This window comes from Pteronotus mesoamericanus, unplaced genomic scaffold (assembly GCF_021234165.1).
Source record: "Pteronotus mesoamericanus isolate MK-2021 breed Mesoamerican mustached bat unplaced genomic scaffold, CSHL_Meso_final scaffold_167, whole genome shotgun sequence".
In the NCBI taxonomy this organism is placed as follows: domain Eukaryota; kingdom Metazoa; phylum Chordata; class Mammalia; order Chiroptera; family Mormoopidae; genus Pteronotus; species Pteronotus mesoamericanus.
In genome coordinates, this window is record NW_026555308.1 from 38,366,221 (window position 1) to 38,387,122 (window position 20,902).

Here is a 20,902-nt window from a genome sequence, read left to right on the forward strand (position 1 = left end):
CTAAATTACAAGATAAAATTTCGTTGTCCAATAGTTGTTAACTACAAAGTTCGACTCACTGCTAAAGAAGACATGCAGAAGAAAAAGGAATTCTCACATACTAATCGATAAAGTCATCTTGAGTGCAATTTGCCAAAATTAGTTCAAAACACTCATACCTAATGTCCAACATTAATGCTTTTTGGTATTTACTCTAGAGCAGAGGTCAGCTGTCCACTTTTGTAAATCAAGTTTTACTGTCACATAGCCAAGTCCGTTTGTTTACATATTGTCGTCTATGGTTGTTTTCTTGCTACAAAGGCAGAGCTGTGGCAGAGACTAATGGACCACAATGTTTAAAATATTTCCTGTCTGGTCCTTTAAGAAGAAGATTGTTGATTCTTAAACTACAGAAACTCTTATTATTATCTTGCTCATATTTACAACTTATAAGGAATAAGTATGTTTATCCTAGTTGTTTTAATAGTGAAAAATTATAAACAACTTAAATTTCCATCAACCAGGAAACAGATGAAATATATATCAAACTATATCATTCCTATAATTATAAAAAATTATGAAAACATAAAAGTGTAAGTAATCTTTACCCTACCAACCCTCACTTTCCAGAAATAAGCTCTATTAACTTGATATATATTTTCCCAACCTTTGCTAACATGTCTGTAGGAGAGTAGGGACCACCATAATAGGTGCCTAAATATGCGTTGAACAAATAAAGTAGTAAGTAAATAAATAAGTAATCAAGCTATTAACAGAGGTAGCTGAAGACTAACAACCACACACAGGCAAGAGCAAGAGTGGATTTTGTTTTCAGTTTCCTTAAAATGTTTGCCAGTCATTTGTATGCTTTACTCGTCATTTGTATTTTCTTTTCAATAAATTGGTAGATTATATCCTATGCTCATTAAAAAAGAGTTGTCTTTTCCTTATCAACTTGTATAAATTTTTATAATTTTAGGGATATTAACCATTCATTCTCCCTTTATGTGCTACAAATATTTTCCCTTATCTTCTGCAGGATGAATGTTTTAAAATTTTATAAAATAAAATCATTTTACACCTTTACTGCTTTTGAATTTCCATTCTTATTTCCAATAGTTAAGGAGGCCTCTTTTATATTTTCTTCTATTAATTTTAGATTTATTTTTCACACTTAGATATTTACTACATCTGTAATTTTTCTTGTACAGATGTGAGGTATGGATCTAAATGAATTTCTCTTCTTCCAAATAGGTTTTATTACTACTTACCATTTCACCCCAAATTTATAATGTAACTTTTATCCATAGTCTTGCATCTCCTTCTTCTCCCTATTTTAATCCACTTGCCTATATATATTCCTGCGCTATCATGCTGTGATTACTGAGACATCTTTAAAATAATTTTTAACAAATGGTAAACCCCTACTCACTGTGATTACTTTCTTAAACATTTTTGGAAATTCTTACATTATAAACTTTAGAATCATTTTTCCAAGTTCCAAATAAATTATTTACATTATAATCAGAACTGTATTATATTTACTTATTTATTTTAAAGATACAGGTATTTTAAGAATACTAAAATCTTCTCATCCAGACTTCTCTCTCTCTTTTTTTTTTATACTGACCTGAGGACATGCTTATTGATTTTTTAGAGAGTGGGGAAAGAAGCAGAAGAGAAAAGGAGAGAAACACTGATCAGTTGCCTACTGAATGCGCCCTGACCGGGGACCAAATCCACAACCTAGGAACGTGCACTGACCAACAATTAAACCTGCAACCTTCCAGTTTACAGGATGATGCTCCAACCAACAAATCCACATTGGCTGGGGCCAGGCTGCTCTATTTTTTAGAAAATTGAGGTATAATTGAAATAGAACTGTATATTAGTGTTAGGTGTATAACATAGTGATTCAGTATTTGTATATACTGTGAAATGATCACTATAATTCTAGTTACCATCTGAGGCTTCTCTATTTTTAAGGTCATGTTTAATGTCCTTTAGTAATTTTATATTTTTCATGTGGGTCTTTTCTAGGTATCTTAAAGTTTCCTGTTAGTGTGAGCATTTCAACTTTTAACTGGTAAGCTATTGCTACTAGAGAAAAGCTATTAATTCGTGTAATGTATGTTAACTCCAGTCACCTTATTCAATTCTCCATTAGTTTAAATTTTTTGGCGGGGGGAGTTCATTTACAAATGACAAAAGACATAGGGTAGCTGAATGGATAAGAAAATAAGACCCATATATATGTTGCCTCCAAGAGTTCCATCTCAGATCGAAAGATACATACAGACTAAAAGTAAAGAGATGGAAAGAGATATTTCATGCAAATGGAAAGGGGAAAAAAAAAGCTGGGGTAGCAGTATTTACATTTGACAAAACAGACTTTAAAACTAAGGCTATAGTAACAGACAAAGAAGGACACTACATAATGATAAAGTAAACAATCCAACAAGAGGATACAACCATAGTAAACATTTGTGCATCCAATGTAGGAGAACATAAATATGTAAAGCAAATCTTGATGGACATAAAGGAAGAGAGCAACAGAAATACAGTTACAGTCAGGGATTTTAACACCTCACTGACTTCAATGGATAGATCTTCCATAAAGGAAATCAACAAGGAGACAGCGGCCTTAAATGACACACTACATCAAATGGATTTAATTGATATCTTCAGAGCATTTCACCCCCAAACAGCAGAATATATATATTTTTCAAGTGCACATGGAACATTTTCTAGGATAGACCACATGTTAAGACACAAAACAAGTCTGAATAATTTAAGAAGACATGAAATCATATCCAAGCATCTTCTCTGACCACAATGCTATGAAACTAGAAATCAATCACAAGAACACTGAAAAACACACAAACACATGGCAGCTAAATAACATGTTATTAAACAATGAATGGGCCAACAACAAGATCAAGGAAGAAATCAAAAGATGCCTTGAAACAAATGAAAATGAGGACACAACAATCCAAAATCTATGGAACACTGGGAAAGCAATCCTAAGAGGGAAATTCACAACATTACTGGCCTGTCTCAAAACACAAGAAAAAGCTCAAATAAACAACCTAACTTCACACTTAAAAAAACTTGAAAAAGAACAAACAAAGCCCAGAATGAGTAGAAGGAAGGAAATAATAAAGATCAGTGCAGAAATAAATGAAATAGTCTAAAAAAAAATGATACTAAAATGATCAATGAAACTAAGAGATGGTTCTTTGAAAAAATAAACAAGATTGATAATAAACCTTTAACCAAACTCATCAAGAAAAAGAGAGAGGGCATGAATAAATAAAATCAGAAAAAGAAATAGCAACTGACACCAAACAAATACGAAGAATTTTAAGAAAATATTATCAACAACTATATGCCAAAAGACTGGAGAACCTGGATGAAATGGATAAATTCTCAGAAAGACAATCTTCCAAAAATAAATCAGGAAGAATCAGAGAATGTGAATGGACAGGTTACACCTAATGAAACTGAAGCAGTAATCAACAAACTCCCAACTAACAAAAGCCCTGGACCAGAAGGCTTCATAGGGTAAGTGACCAAACCTTCTGAGGAGAACTAACATCTCTCTTTCACAAACTATTTCATAAAATTCAAGAGGAGGGAAGGCTCCCAAACTCATTTCATGAGGTCAGCCTTATCCTAATTTCAAAACCAGATAAAAACACTACAAAGAAAGAAAATTATAAGCCTCAATCCCTTATGAACAGATGCTAAATACCTCAACAAACCGAATATGACTGCATCAAAAAAAATCATCCGCCATGATCAAGAGGGATTTATTTCAAGAATGCAAGGATGGTACAACATTTGCAAATCAATACATATTACTCACCACATAAACAAAATGAAGGATAAAAACCACATGACCATATCAATAGATGTAGAAAAAGTGTTTTGATAAAATACAGCACCATTTTTGCTAACTCTGAGCAAAGTGGGATTAGAGGGAACACACCTAAACATAATAAAGGCCATAGATGACAAACCCACTGCTAGCATCATACTCAATGTGCAAAAACTACAAGTGTTCCCCTTAAGATCGGGAACACTGTTGAAATTCACCTCTCTTATTCAACATAGTACTGGGAATCCTAGCTACAGCAATCAGACAAGACGAAGAAGAAATAAAAGGCATCCACATTGGAAAGGAATAAGTAAAACTGTTATTATTTGCAGATGACGTGATATTGTACATAGAGAACCCCAAAGATTCCACCAAGAAACTACTAAAACGGATAAATGAATTTAGAAAAGTAGCAGGATACAAAATTAGTATCCAGAAATCAGGAGCATTTTTATATGCCAATAATGAACTAACAGAAAAGGAAATTAAGAAGACAATCACACTCCCTATTGGTACAAAAAGAATAATATACCTAAGAATAAACCTAACCAAGGATGTAAAAGACCTATACTCAGAAATTTTTAAGACACTGAAGAAAGAAACTGAAGAAGATACAAATAAGTGGAAGCACATACTGTGTTCATGGAAAGGAAGAAATAACATTAAAATATCCATACTACCAAAAGCAATTTATAGATTCAATGCAATGACATATTTCGCAGAACTAGAACAAATATTTCAAAAATTTATATGGAACCACAGAAGACACTACATAGCAACAGCAATCCTGTGAAAGAACGAAGTTGGAGGAATCACCCTAACATTAAACTATACTATACGGCCGTAACAATCAAAACAGCATGGTACTGGCATGAAAACAGACACATAGATCAATGGTACAGAATAGAGAGCCCATAAATAAACCCATACCTTTATAGTGAATTAATATTCATCAGAGGAAGCAAGCACATACAATGGGCTAAAGATAGTTTATTCAATAAATGGTGTTGGAAAGACTGGACATGCAGAAAATGCAACTAGACTACCTTCTTACACAAGAATAAATTAAAAATGGATCAAAGACTTAATTGTTAGACCTGAAACCATAAACATCATAGGAGAAAACAGGCAGCAAAATCTCAGACATTGCTCATAGAGGTATTTTATCGAATAGATGTCCCCAAGCAAGGGAAACGAAAGAAAAGTGAGTCTACATCAAACTAAAACGTTTTTGCATAGTAAATGAAAACATCAAAAAAATAAAAAGACAACCAACAGAATGGAGAATATATTCACCAATACATCTGATAAGAAGTTAATATCCAAAATTTATAAGGAACTTAACAAAAGTCAACACCAAAAAAATAAAACAATTAAAAAATGGGCAAAGGACCTGAACAGATACTTCTCCAATGAGGACACAGAGATGGCCAAGAGACATATGAAAAGAGGCCCAATGTCACCAATCATCAGAGAAAAGCAAATTAAAACTACTATGAGATATCACCTCACATCTATCAGAATGGCCATCATCAATAAATCAACACACAACAAATGCTGGCAAGGATGCAGAGAAAGGGGAACCCTTTTGCACTGTTGGTGGGGAGGCAGATTGGTGCAGCCACTGTGGAAAGCAGTATGGAGACACCTCAAAAAATTAAAAACGATCTGCCTTTCAACCCAGCAATCCCATATCTGAAAATATATCCAAAGGAAACCAAAACACTAATTTGAAAAAACTTAAGCACCCCTATGTTCATTTCAGCGTTATTTATAATCAACAAGATATGGAAGCAGCCCAAGTGTCCATCAATAGATGAGTGGATAAAACAACTACAGGACATTTACACAATGGAATACTACTCAGGTATAAAAAGAAGAAAATTTTATCCTTTGTGACAGTATGGATGGACCTGGAGAACATTATGCTAGGTGAAGTAAGCCAGAGAGAAAGACAAATACTATTATGATTTCATTCCTACGTGGAATCTAACGAACAAAAACTGAACTAACAAGGAAAATGGGGACAGAGTCACAGATGGAGAGCAGATGACAGCTGCCAGGGTGGGGAGAGGGTAGGGGGTGGTACGATTGAGCAAAAAGGAAAAACGACTTATGGACATGGACAACTGTGTGGTGATTGCTAGGGTGGAAGGTATAAGGGGACCAAATGGTAATGAAAAAAAAAGTCAGTAAAAACAAAACAAAACAAATGGGGATAAAAGCCCTCAGGACAGAGGACCCAGCGTGTGCTTTCTCTCTCTAGAGCACTCCCTCACCTTTCGGCCTCCTCTTCCATCAGATATATTACCTTTGTCTTTCTTTCTCCTAAGCTCCAAAGGCCTGTCCTTCTTTTGCCTCTATAACTTGTTTCCTGAGCCCACACAGCCCAGCTGGCTCACCTACCTCTGTGACTTTCTAAATAAACTTTCTCTTTAAAAAAAAAAAGAAATAGACAAGGCAATTAGCAAAGCCTCTCCGGGACTTAAATATATTAGTAATATACTTGTGTGAACATAAAAGGTCTAAATTCAATATATGGAAATACTTACAAATAACAAAGCCAGTTAAAATTCTTCCTTGATATTAGCTGAAGTTAGAAATACAGAAGTGTTCTCTGTTCACCTCATTTCACCTTTCCCAATGTTCGGTTTATATGTTTCTATCCTACTTCCTTGAATGAGGTCTCCTCCTCCCCCCTTTTGTTACTTGTACAACTTGAAGAGCAGTATTCTGAATGTCATTACACTTAGATTACAAGAAGTAAAAACTTCAAAGGAGAACTGAAGCTGGCTATCAGCTCTCAGATGACTAGCATCTAACTCTTTCCCTCCTACAATTCCAAGGCAAAATTATGTCAACACTGGTTATGTTGCCGAACAGCCATGGTATATTATTCTTATTTTGAAATGGTGCCAAAGTGGAGACAAATGAATAGTTTAGCTAGTGCTGGTTTTAATTTAATAATAAATCAGTTACCTGTGCTCGTTTTTCCATATCTTGGCATGTTCCTAATTGTTCTTCCATTGCAACTCTGATTTGCCTTGCTTCATATTCCAATTGTCTTCTGGTCATATCTGTTTGTAAGGAAAACTGAAACCACAAATAAAATTAAAATGTTACTATCTTATGTTGTGTGTTTATCATTAAAAGCAAAAAAGGCAAATAAATCCAACAAAGGAAATGAACAAGGTAATACGTATAAGATATGGTGCATAAGAAAATTATATTTTACTCCAACGAGGCCTAAAACAGATTTTAGGTGCTAGGCTCAGTCTGGGTCCCACATGTGAAATGCAGAATTGAAACATTTTTATTGCCCCATACGCACAAATATCTTTAATTAAATTGTACTATTTCATTTAATATATATAATTGGTCCAGTAAGCCGATCTTAAGTTCCCTTATGATTCTTCTTCACTGAAGAGGTAGTATTTTAATTATTAAAAACTAGCATATTAATGTGAACATAGAAAAATAAAAGAACAGGTCTGTCATCCTTAAGTTTATACCTCAGCTTAAGGTAAGGATTACCATATATATGCAGACTAAACAGAGAGAACTTCTCCATTTGTAAAATGAAGAAAATGGGACAAGAAAAAGCTTTTATGTAATACAGATATTCATAAATCATGAGGACAACTTAAACTTTAAAATCATAAACTTTTTGGTAAAATCCAAAAGTGAAGCAAAATGGAGACAAAAAAAGTACTTCTTCACAGAGTGTTAATTTATTTAATAATTTATTAACCCTCTAATTAAAATTTCAGGCACTATGATAACTACTAGACATACAAAAAGATGAAAAAGACAAAATAATGAAACTTACAAACATGTGGCCCAAGAGGTAATAAAGGCTAAAAAATATGATTAAATAAAATGGGCTAGTTAATGTGCTATGAGGAGAACAAGGAAGTGCTACAGATTTTTCACGCTTTTTAGGCCCACTAGAAAGCTGCATTAGACACGTCTGACTCAGAATAGCATTCTGTAAGCTCAAGGATTCCAAAACTGTCAGTTAACTTAGAGAAGGCTCTGATCCTTTTCCCACTCATATGCAATGTATTCCCACAGGCATACCCAAATTATGGGCTATAATAATAGAAGAAAGTCTGCATGTTATTTAATTCCTAATTAGTCAGCTGTAACTCCTCTCATATATGTCCTCCACTTACCAAATCCCTCACAAAGAAAGATAAACATGACACAGTATGTTGTAGTAGTGTGCTTTAGACTTGATATTTTAAAAGCAATGCCTACATCTTGATACATATTTCCATATGAACGTGTTCTTAACTTGGCTTCCCAGTATTAAAAGCAGAATTTTTAAAATTTAAAAAATATTTATGAAATGCAAGCAATTTAAATTTGCTAATGATACAAAATAATCCATAATAAAGTCTTACATAATATTAGCCAATTGCTTGAGTTGTCACCTATATCGGAGCCCCTTCCTAACCCTGATTACATGCAGTTGCTTTCTAAATTTTGTATATTCTAATTACCAAAGTGAATTATGAACAAACTATATCTTGCTATTTTTGTTTATAAGAGTCAAAGTCCCGCCAAACCCTGAGTTCCTAATCCTTGTTTGCTAACAACTCTCCAATAGCTATGTTTTCACTATTTGTGTTTCCTTAATTCCTAAGAGGGTGTTGAGGACACTGTATCATCTCTCTCCCTCTCATAACCTTACAGATTGTCCTAGGGGACTGACTAAACACTTAAGTTTCTAGTTCTAGCTCCTGCCAGACAATGCCCACTCAGGAAACCTAACTAACTACATGTTTTGGAAAAGGTTTTTCTTCTTCTTTTATTTTTCTTGCTTTTTGTTCATTATGTTCCCTCAAAAGTGCTATTAGAAACTAAAAAATCTAAGCTAAGAGAGGAAGATATATTCTAAGTATATCTTCTTAAAATATATATTTCTAAAAATTTACAAAAAATACTTATGAACAATAGTTCAAATACAGTCATTTTTCTTTTATAGTTGTACCTGCAAAACAAAGAAATTTTAGCATATGCAAAGAGTTCTTAAGGTCCCTGCCTACAGCTATTATAATAACTGAAATAGGACTACGGTTACATATAGGATTATATCCTAGTTATACATGTTCAAAGATATTTTTATTCAAAAACTATCTGGCATGATTCCTGTAATAGGGTTAAAAAACAGACAGATGGTGATAAACACTTCTACAGAGTATGTTGGGAAATTCAATATATACAGAATAAAAAACCAGTTGCATAGCTGAATCCTGTGTCCTTTGGGATTCAAACTTAGATTTTCTTAACTCAGGGCTTGAGCACAATGAAGATCACCTTTATAAACAAAAAATTCATTAATTATTACATATTTAAAGTTAGATAAAACATATTTTAGTTTACAAGTAACTATTAATACAGCTATCAAAGATTTTTAATAGGTAATTTAGATACTTTTAAAAATCAAGTTATTGAAGTCTAAAATAAGTCATATTGCCAAATAACTTACATTTTCAGTTAAAGGAAGGCTATCTATTCTTTTAGTGAGATTCTGAAGTTGAGCATAATACCAGTCTTTTTCCTTTTCTTCTTTGTCAAGGTCAGCAAGGAGTAATGATCTGTTTATTTTTAAAAAAAGGTTAAGGTTACACAATGTTAACATAGACTACATAAGAGTAATTCTTATTACTTTTACTATAAAGTTCTCTTTTTAAGCTATAGTATTAATACTAATGAATAAATGAAAAACATTGATTTTGGATTTTTGAAGATGGGACTTAATAATAATATAATCATTAAAAATTGAATATTAAAAAGTTTTTACTTTTTCAGCTAAATGAGAAATTAAATCAACCTTACTAGAATATTTACATTTCACTGAAACTATTGTCTTCACATTCACTTACAGTCTAGGAATATGATGATGGTTTATAGTAAAAAGTACAGATATAACAAAACCAAATTAATACAAGGAAAAAAGGTATAATAAAGGGGAAAAGTAGTGATTATGCAGAAAATCAACCTGGAGTATTAGAAGCTACTGCACTGGACGCAGATGTAGATTTTTGCTTTTCAGCAGTCAAAGTAATAAAAAATACACTGTTACTGTGCAATAAAAGGAAGCTATTCTGAGAGACACACAATTTTTCTTAGTTTCGAATTTAAAGATGAATTTATGTAATTCCTCAACTGCCCAATCAATGTTTTCCTCAATAACAATATATATCAAGATAGTCTATCTGATCATTATAAACATAAATGTAAAATAAGAGTGCTACTGAGATAATCAAAATTCAGCTGACACAAAAAGTATATGACCTTCTGCCTTGATTGGTGTAGCTCAGTGGGCTGGGCACCAGCCTGCAAACCCAAAGGTCACCAGTTCAATTCCCAGTCAGGGCACATGCCTGGATTGTGGGCCAGGCTCCCACTTTGGGGTGTGTGCGGGGCAGCCAATTTATGATTCTCTTACATATCGTTGTTTGTCTCCCTCTCTTCCTCCCTTCCCCTCTTTCTAAAAATAAATAAATAAATAAAAATTTTAAAAGAAGTATATGACCCCTTTCAAGTGGCTCTGTCTTAAAGCTACCACCATTACCATTTTCTTGTTTATATTTCCATAAATATTCTATAAAATTGCAAGGATATATGTATGTTATTAAATAAATAGTACCCTATGTGTTGCCCTATAACTTATTTTTCACTAAAAATCTACCTTGGAGATAATTTTATATCAGAACATAAAGGTCCTATGTATTTTAGTCCAGGGACATACTTATTTCACATATTCCATAGCATTCTTGAATCCATGACCAGTTCTGTGTTAGAGGGCATTTAAGACCTTTCTAATTTTTTGCTATTATAAAGAATGCTGTACTGAATATCCTTACACATAGCCTCATTTCACACATGTGGAGGCATGTATATAAGAAAAATTTTAGGGTATGTAAATTTTTAACATATTACACTTATTAGATGTGATTTATGTACTTATCACTCTCACTAATATAAATGTTTCATCAAACTTTTACTGTTGCAAATCTAGGTTGTTTTTTCTCTGAAAATAGTCTATCACTATGGTTTTAATTTGACTTCTGTTAGTATGAGTGAGGGTAAGCATTTTTTCAATAACCATTTCTATTTTCTTGTCTGTGACTTTTTCTTATAGAACCTCTTCTATATTAAGAATAAATTAATAGTCAGTTACATGGGTTGCAAATATATCTCAGTTTATCATTTATTTTTTAACTTTGTTTACAATGTTTTACCATGTAAGACTTTTCTGAGATTCTTGTAGTAATATTTATGGATATTTTCCATTATGGCTTCCAGAGTTTGTTCATACCCAGAGAGAGATGTCCCCCACCCGGATATCATCACTTTAAAATCCTGTTTGATTATAATTCCTTGGAAAAATGTGTATGCATGTATGTGAAACGTTCTGTTCTTTCTAAAATTCCCTTCCCTAGAGAAGCAATTTATAAAGAAAGAAATAAGTCTTCACTCTGATGTGGTAGCCTCAATAGCAAGGGAGTCCATGGAAGGGAAGTAAGCCTGTGCTTACGATATAATAACCTTGGGGGAGTGTGGACTAATGAGAACCTGCTGCTTCCTTCCCTTTCTAACAAGAGAGGCAGGTAAAAGCACTGCAGAAAGCCTGAACCTCTTTCAAAAGCTGAGCACCAAACTAGCATAAAGATAAGATTCCATTTTTTAGTTTTTCTTGGTAAGGACTTGCAGGACCTACCAGGACTAAAATGGGGAAAAGAGAGAGAAAGAGAGATGGTGATCCTCTGATTACTCTCTAATAAATAGGCTTATGAAATAGGAGCTGGGTAGGCAAAGTGCTTAAATTAACAGATCAATGTTACTGCTGGTGGTGGAGTGAGGGGGAGATTAGAGAAAATAGGGACAAGTGGTTACTATTAAGTTTACGATCAAACTGTAAAAAAAAAGCTCTGGGAAAGCCAAGGCTATGATGTCTTCAACCAAAATGACTAACAAGTGGTTAAATGACAGAAGGTGACCTTGTAACTCACAGAGCAGTGCTAGGCTCAGAAATGAAATTCGGTCTAGACCCAGGAACAGGTAGGTCTTTAGGATTTAGTACATTAATGGCTCATTTAATGGTTGTTGATAGTCTTCTTTATGTAAACCTCATATCTTCTTTGTCCTCTAGCTAACACAGAGTCACCTAGAAGAGTATGGCACATATGTATTAGGTATTTAATAAATATTTGTTAAGTAAGTTAATGGCTAACATGACAAAAAGTAGCACTTACTGAATGTTCTATATACAAGATATAGTGCTAAGGATTTTAAAAAAAAATCTATAGATTTTAAAATCTCACTCTATAGACTGTAAAACTGAGGTTCAAAAAGCTTAGAGAGGTATAGGCCTGGGTTTGAATCCTGGTTTTATGATTTACTAGCACTTATCTTGTGCAATACTGAAAAAGAGAAAAGAGAGTTAATTTATGACTTCAGGGAGGTCTGAAAAGAAAGAACAGGAAAGAGAGAGGAGAGAACATCATGGAAGAAATACAGACTTTCCAAAAGCTAAAAAAAAGCAAAATTTCAGATAAAAATGACACACTAGTGTCCAGCATGATGAATAAGAAAACACATACACCAAGGCATTGTAAAAGTTTCTACGTGGAAAAATGGTTGCCTATAAAGGAATAAGAATCAGGCTGATATCAAATTTCTCATCAGTAACACTGATAATGAAAGAAAATGAGTTTGGATCTAGACCTAGATAAACCATCAATCAGCTGGGAGAGCAAAATAAAGATATTGTAACATAAGCAAGGTCTCAATTTCTTCCTTCCAACACAGTGGGAACCAAAAGGACACAAGATATATCAGATCTACACACACAAACACCGTCTCCTCTCTCTCTCTCAATAAAATCAGAATTCTATCTGCATGAAGCGAGGTTCCTAGGAAAGTCAATATGCTCACATGTCATTTGCCTCTTAGTAGAGCTCAAAGGGGACAAAGAGATGAAAGACCATGGATCCTAGTTAGTTTCCTATTATTCAGCATAGTATTTCCTATACTGTCAGAGAGAAAAATAGTCCAGGTTCAAGGTACAAAATACACTTATGTGAACTTAACAGATGAAAGAAAGCTTAACACTACTGGTCCAGATGATTGTTCCTATTTTTGTAGACAGACATACCTAAAACCACAGAGAAAGTAATAAAAGGTCTTTTGCACCTTAGTGAGATATGCTGGGCATTTCTCATATGTTAATATTCAATTTTCACAACTCTACAAGGTAGAATCATATCCCTGTGTTATAGAAGAAAACAACATCAAAATTCAATGATTTGACCAAGGTTCCAGAGCTAGAATGTAACACTTATACATGTTAACATTTCTTGAATATCTAATAGAAGTTTTAAGAATATAAAGATAAGGTTTCATTCATACATTGAAGAATTTATAATCTTTTAGGAAACACAAATATTTGACAATGTTCTTGATAATGATGTATATTCTGATATTTCTAATGAGATAATTTTAGCTGCAGGAAGAGAATGCACAAGCTGTTAGAAACCAGGATTCATTCCATATGCCAAGCAGTATTTTTCAACATGGAAATTGATAAATTAAGAAATGTTTCATTTGTGGCACTTGTAATAGGACTTCCACATTGGAAATAGTCACCTTATACTACCAATAGACCTAGTAGTTATTATAGTTCAAAAGACAACCGGGAATGCAAGTAAGTATCAGTTATATAGTTTAACCAGACACAAGAGATTGTGATCATGTAGAGGACCCAATGTGCTGAGCATTCTAAGTATTTAAATGAAAAAATAGAAGCCCCACAATCCCAAGAAACTGCCTTCTTTAAAGTTTTAGATTTAGTGTAGGGACAGTCACATACTGTCTTTGAGTTAATAAATGCAAAATGTTTCCCAAGTGTTACTGGTCACTCATCATACACGCTTTGTAGTTCATATCTTGTATTACAAAATAATAGCAAAAATTGGAGCATGCAAGTCAAGGTTTGCTATTTAATGAAAAAAAGTTACCTCTCTTTCTCAAGTTCTTCTAAATAACCGGTATTTTCTCTGCTTCCATTTACAAACCCTCTTCTCGGAAATGAACCCATAGGAACAGGACTGCACTCTCCTGAACGACTGGACACAGATCCTTCCCGGCTTCCGTAAGAACGGAGGGACATTTTTGACCGTAGTTTTACTCCAGGAAAATTACTGCTATCTAAGTTAAGCTCTAAATAAAATAGAGACATGTTTTAATATAGCAACTGTTTTAAGTAGTCTAATGCAATTATATTGTTTTAAAAGTGAAATCTTAGGTTCATATTCTGCCCTCAATTTTAATCCATTTTATAATATAATCGAAAATACTTTATATATATTACATAAAGTCTATAGGAGTACTAAATATGACAGCTATTGATCAGCCAATTCATGCAGGGAGCAGAGAAAATCCTTATTACAAATGCTTACGCTCAGAGAAAGTCACTGACTCCTGGTTCTAGGGAAATGTAAAGGTAGGAGAGGGAATAAGGAGAAGAATCCTAAAAACCAAAACCTCAGAAAATGGCTAAGCATCAGTGAGACAGGGTCTCTGAGGGCCTGCAAAAGGACAGTGTACTGAAGCATCAACTCTATAAAAGAGCATCAGCACTTCTTGGTTCAGAAGCCTACAAATTTTTAACACAGGAAACAACAAATATTCATGACTGAATACACAGTTATTTAGAAACAGAATAGCTAAACTTTCCCTCCAAAATCTATTTGAATAAGGGGGAAAAAGAGTATGTTAAAGGAAAATTAGACAAAATATCCTTCCTTAGATTCATGAGAGATAATAATACACTTAAGGACCAAAAAGTAATCTATTTGCTTAGCTTCAATTATAGTCATTTTCCCTATTTTGACACTGGAATTTTTAAGCAACAAAATGAGACATTCTTTTAAAATTCTGCTAAAAATGGCTTATAATTAGTTTATATATGTGAGAGGATAAAGTGTTTGTATCCCAGATGGAACAAAGAAAGACTTGAGGCAGTGCGCCCAATCTGTGGTATGTAGCATACTAAAGTCCTATTTGGTGATTGGCAGAATGGCAATGAGCTTTGAAAAGAGCTTAAAATCATTAAGAAAAGCATTTAAAATAGTTTATTCAAAGCCAGGAAAATGTTTAACTGAACAAATAACAAGAAAATAGACTTCTGACATATTTGTACTTTAACAATTACACCCTCAGGCTGTTAATACCAAAAAACTGGTAACACTGCCAAAATTAAAAGAAGTTACACATGGATATACCCACCTAAAGCTGACAACTGAAGCATAAAAAATTATTTTAAAAACACTTTTTAAAAAATGTACCTTTGAGGCGCTCTAATAAATCAATCTGTCCAGAAGATGTCATAGCTTCATCGTCAATACTTCCTTGAAGTTGTTTAAGTACTTCCTGTAAAAAAGAATAAATATAAGAACATGACAAAATTCTAAAAATGTACTTGAAGACACGATCAGTAAAAGGGAGGGTAAGTAAAAGAATCCTAAAAATAAAATAAAATAAAATTAAATTAAATTAAAATTAAAAAAAAATGAAAATGGCCAAGCCTCAGCAAGGCTGGCTCAGGAGTATTTAGGATCCCTGTCTCTGAGGCTTGCACCACCATGACCACGAAAACCATCAAATTAACACATTATAGGGTTTTATTTAATGCCCTAAAAAACATTCAAGCTTTTATATATCACATTTAAGTATGTTCTTTTGGTATACTGATTTACATCCAGCAGATATTTAAATGACTATATGCACACTGTCTCCTGAATTTGATGCCATTATTCCTTTCTCATCTAAATCAGTATACCAAATCAGTATACTTGCCTTGATTTGATTTGCCAAGATCCTTGAGTGTCTCTCTCCTTCAAATTTAGACTATAAATATTACAAGTTTCTGTCTCCTCAGCCCTTGGCCTCTTACCCTGCACAGCTCCAAAATCTGACATTTACCTTTAGAGAAGAAACAATCATGTTTGATACAGGACCCTTCCCTCTAGCAGGTCTCTCTCTCAAGCATTGCAAGATTACATGTTGTTTTACTCTGCCTTTTAGCTCAGTATTATTCTCAGCTGGCACCTGACTCCTTAGCCCTAAGTTCTGTCCCTTGGCAGTTAAGGGCTTAAGTCTTTAACCTCCTGTTTCCACAAAGTTCAAAGTCTGGGAAATGTCCTGAGGAGACCTGTTGTGTGAAAAGTTATGTGTCTCTCCTACAGCAGGACCTGGCCTAACATTCTGTCTTCCTAGTCCATCCTCAGCATCCTTCACTACAAAAAGACTCAGCCAGTGTCCCATGGGGAATGCTACTCATGCATTTGGATCTCCTGTAAACGTCTATACTTCACATCTGCCTACAGGTCTGTCAGACACTCCAATGGTTTCTTTCCTCCATTGGAGACCTTCTGCCTGTTCCCATGATGAATAGCAGTCTGTACCCAGAATCAACAAACATCCCTGGGGAAGAAAACGACCAGAGAGCTCATCTAGAAGGGGCTCTTTCCTACTTGGAATTTTAGTTAATACAGTCCTTAATGCTTCCACAGTTCTCCAATATCTTTAAAAGTATCTTTTGTGTGTGTGTGTTTTAAGCAAGTGTTTCCTAGTTGCTGCAGTAGGGCTGATAGCCCGAGGCTGCATTCTGCATATACCTAAAAGAAGTTGTCCTCAATTTCAAAGAGTTTTTGAAGGGAATTTCAAAAACAATTTCAAAGGGAAAATACAACACAACTGGCAAAGCAATTCCAATAAAATATTTCAGGAAGTGCTTTGAGAAATGGCAGCAGAATTAACATGTAATTTTGAAGAAGACAATATTCATTTGTATTTATAAATTCTGGAAGCTTGATTTTTAAAATTAATTATATAATCACACATTATTTTAAAAACATTTTTAAGATTATAGAACATAAGAGAATCATTTTTTAGAGACAAAATATATTATGGTAATATCAATAACAAAATATTTATCAATGAGCAACTGTCATTTCATGGGAGTTGCTACTTAATGCACTTTTGTTTTTCTCAGTACATCACAGTTACAGTCTTTTCATTACTAGACACACATATACTTGATAATTAAGTCTCAGAAATAAATGTCTACCTATTTTGTCTACTTGAATTTTTATTCTCATTTTTTCCTTATACTCTGAAAATAGAAGATACTTTACATGTATATAACGTTAAAGCTATAGAGCAATTTACAAATATTTCATTTTGTCAAAATACAATGAAGATACAGACGGTTCGTTAATAATTTGCCTGCAGATAATTTTTTCTATGCTGTGCCACCTTTTAGTTTAAATGCTTCACATCTCTACACGTTGCTATGTAGAGATGCTCAGCATTTGAAATCAATGAAGTTGAATTATAGCTCTAGAGTAAAAAAGACACTGCATACTTCATTAAAGTTTATTTACAATTTCTGCATTTATCCGATTCCAGGTCAACTAAATCTAATGAAATCTCTATTATACTTTATTATATTTTTATTACAGAAAATGTCAAACATATATATAAGTTTAAAGAACATTTTAACAAACTCATATCTTTACATCGTACTTCAATAATTATCAACTCATGCTCTTGTTTCATTCATCTACATACATACCTACTTTCTCCATTTCCCCACCTCCACCCAGATTTATTTTGAAATCAATATCAGATATTATATCACGTCCTCTGTAAATATGCGTATTTCAATATATTTAAAAAGAGATTCTTCTTAAACAACAATGCCATCATTAACATAAAAAACAAGCATTTCCTTAATATTTTTAAATATACAGTCAGTGTTCATAGAGTTGTGTACCTATTTTGTTGTGGCATACAAAAATATTTTTACAGCTTATAGCAATGCTATGTAATCAACATCAAACAGTATTTTCTTTTACCACTAGATGGTACTACTTCCCTGTCTTTGGGATAAATAGCTTAATGATTAGGAAACAATTCAAGATTGTACAAAGTCTAGTAAGTGATTTTGGGAGTGGGGTCTAATAAATAATTTTGGGGGTAGGTGAATAACCACTGTGTTTTGGATAAACTTTAATCCAGCGAAGGAAGTGACAGTGTTTCCAAGTGTCTTTTCACAAATCGATTTTCTAAAACAAAGGAGGTCATGGTTTCTGCCCTTAACAGCTTAAAGCCTCTTAAGGAGGAGATACATAAATAATTTCCTTATAGGTTGTATAACTGCTATGATACCATATGCCCAATCCTAAACGTGGGATGGGTTAGCAAGAATGTTTTGCAGAGGCACACGCTGAATAATTATCAATTCATGGTTGAATTCAGATATATCTTAAATGCCAATATTCATGATGTATATTATTATATCACCTAAATAATTTGTCAACCTGATATTTCACTGTAGAAATTTAAGGGTCTGTTATTTATTCTGACATTCCACTTCAGCATGGGGAAGGAGCTAAGGGTAGGTTAAAATGTCTCCCAAAAATGAATTTTCAATTTGCTCAAGTAGTTACACAAAAACTTTAAAATCCATCTCAGAGCTCTACACTATAAAACATACATTCAGATAGAGGCCAGCCAGGAGTTCTCTGAAAAACACACCTCCAGAGTAGATGAGAGTTGTCCTATTGTGAATTTTTAATTATGTATAAAATTTCCAAAAACACAGGTAATGTAAAACAATTTTAGATACATTGTGTTGATCAGTATTAAAATACCAAACTATTCTTTTTTAACCTATTAAGTAATTAATTCAGCTGTTTTTAAGGTCTCCCATAGGTTGTGGTAAGAAAATATGTTTGTTAATAGTCTTATTTCCAGAAGGGTTTGAGGTAGTATCTTGGAGATCTGTCATCACTGGGAATAGTTTTTACAGCAGAAATAGACAATCAGAGTAGAAATGACTCAGAGACAGACAGAACAGTACATATGAGTAAAAAGGTTGAACCGTTATGATACTGAATATAAAAGGTAAAAGAGGAACAAAAATAGTTCAGTGATAAATAGAAGCTTGAAGAATAAAGGGAGACCTCAAAATGCATAGAAAAAGGACTTCGAAGAGAATAGACAATGAATAAGAAATAGGAGTTGTGACTAGAGAGAAGGAATAGGGTCAAGAACCCAGATGTTAAAACAGCCTACAGGCAGAAACATTAAAGCAGGAAGAATTTTTTAAAAAGGAAGGAGGTAAGAGTTTTATTAATGATCTCCACTTCTAAAAAATTATTAAATTGAGAGAGAAGAAAATCTACCTAAGTAATTAAAAATTAAAACAGCTGCAGTTTTAACCTCAATTATTTTCAAATTAGAACATATTTTGCCCATTGCAGACTAAATATTTTGTAACTCTTCTTGGAGGTTATATGGCTTTTCAGTGCTATTTGGCAAACCAATTTTAGGGCTTGAAGGTGCCATGGAAATCCTCTAGGCTAGTGCAATGCCTATATTTTCCTAATAATGCAACCTAAACTTAAGTCCAGAAGGGGGACCTCGTCCAGAAGGGGGACCTAAAGGCAATGCAGCTTAGCGTGTGACACCACCAGCAATAGGACCAGGTACTGACTTTCATTCAGGACTCTTTCCACTAGAGCACCCTGATATTCTTGATAATCTATCAATGCAGCATTTAAGTGGCAACAGATCTGAGAATTTTGGGGGAAAAGGCCACATTTAAAAATTGAGGTATATTCCAAAATTGTAAGCTAGTTTCTATGAAGTACATAAAACACCCAGCCTCAGCAGAGTGATATTAAAGTGGTGTTTAGGCTTAAAAATAAGAACTAACTAACTAGTCTCTGAGGTTTTACACTTATTTTCTTTATATGATTCACTGGATGAATTCAATACATTTTATTTAAAAGTATAAATGTTAATAATGTTTGTAAGAAAAGAGTTTACACATTACCCCTTAACTTAAAATACACTTTTAATTAAGGATCTAACCCAAGTTTACAAGAGGGAGTACTGAATAGAAATGGATAAACTACAATTAACAGTCACAGTCTTGATACCTTCATATTAGATGCCTCAGTTTCCAGTTTTGTAAGATGATTGGAATTATCTTCTAGCTCTTGCCGAAGATTTGAGTTCTCCATCTTCAGTGCCTCAACTTGCTTTAACAACTGATCATATGAAGCTGCAGCCATCCTTGGCTACCCTTGGACCTATAAGGTTAAAAAGGATTTTGAAATTCACTACTAAAAATATAGTGGCTGCTTGTCTACAAAGAAAGGGATAAAGAAACAAAACTCTTGAGACATTTAATAAGAAGAATCTTATTAATATGCTAGTTAAGGTCTCAAAACAATATTGTTCAAGTAATAGCATCTAAGAGGATGAAACAATGGAGTCTTAGTTGAAGACAAACAGGACTAAAACTGAAGAGAACTTCAGTAGTGTCTGAATACATCTGCCGTTACATGGTGGATGAGAGTTCTATGAGGTTAGAATTTTTTCAAGATTTTAAAGATATTTTTACCTGGTTTAACAGGCAAAACCTAGGAAATATAATTATTGATAAGAAATGTATTTATATTAGTAATATTAACTTTTTTCTGAATTTTGTGCAATAGTCACAGAATTTTAGAGCCAGAATGGATTGATGAGATTAGATAGTGCCTTCCACCACCTTTCATTCGATAAAAAGCTAGTTTTAAATGTCATCCATGCAGTGGTTCTGAAGTTCTGAGAAGGCCTCATTAAAAGGCAGTCATTTAATAAAATGGACACAAAGGAGAGCATTAGACTGAGACTTCAAATCTTTTTGAAAGGAAGATGATAAATAAGAATTACTAATATAAAGTGAGATTATTACATTTATTCAAAAGGATGACTATAATAGGCCAAGCTATGGCATGTGAGGTCTTGGAACTCACAGTGCTCAGACTGAGGCCAAAAGACACCTAAAGAAAATGGATTAGAGATTGTCCAAAATGGATTAAAAGTAGAGATTTTCAAAGAGAAGTGAAATAGAGTCTGGTAGTTAATCGTAAGACTGTGAAAGAGTGGAGAAAAGAAAACATAGAAGAT

The 20,902-nt window shown here is 33.6% G+C and overlaps 1 protein-coding gene across 8 annotated transcripts in view; it reads right to left on the bottom strand.

Moving 5' to 3' along the window:
* Positions 1 to 20,902, bottom strand: part of APC (APC regulator of WNT signaling pathway) — a 144,629-nt gene that overhangs the window by 68,359 nt on the left and 55,368 nt on the right. For 4 of the 8 annotated variants that reach the window (XM_054589968.1, XM_054589966.1, XM_054589964.1 and 1 more), the window contains exons 2-6: positions 19,885 to 20,037; positions 15,220 to 15,304; positions 13,891 to 14,092; positions 9,354 to 9,462; positions 6,839 to 6,952 (exon numbers count right to left, since the gene is read on the bottom strand). In XM_054589968.1, the coding sequence (XP_054445943.1) occupies positions 6,839 to 6,952; positions 9,354 to 9,462; positions 13,891 to 14,092; positions 15,220 to 15,304; positions 19,885 to 20,019 (645 nt within the window). In that variant the 5' untranslated portion in view covers positions 20,020 to 20,037. The remainder of the gene's footprint in view (positions 1 to 6,838; positions 6,953 to 9,353; positions 9,463 to 13,890; positions 14,093 to 15,219; positions 15,305 to 19,884; positions 20,038 to 20,902) is intronic. The other 4 variants (XM_054589969.1, XM_054589967.1, XM_054589965.1 and 1 more) reach the window with 1 other exon arrangement.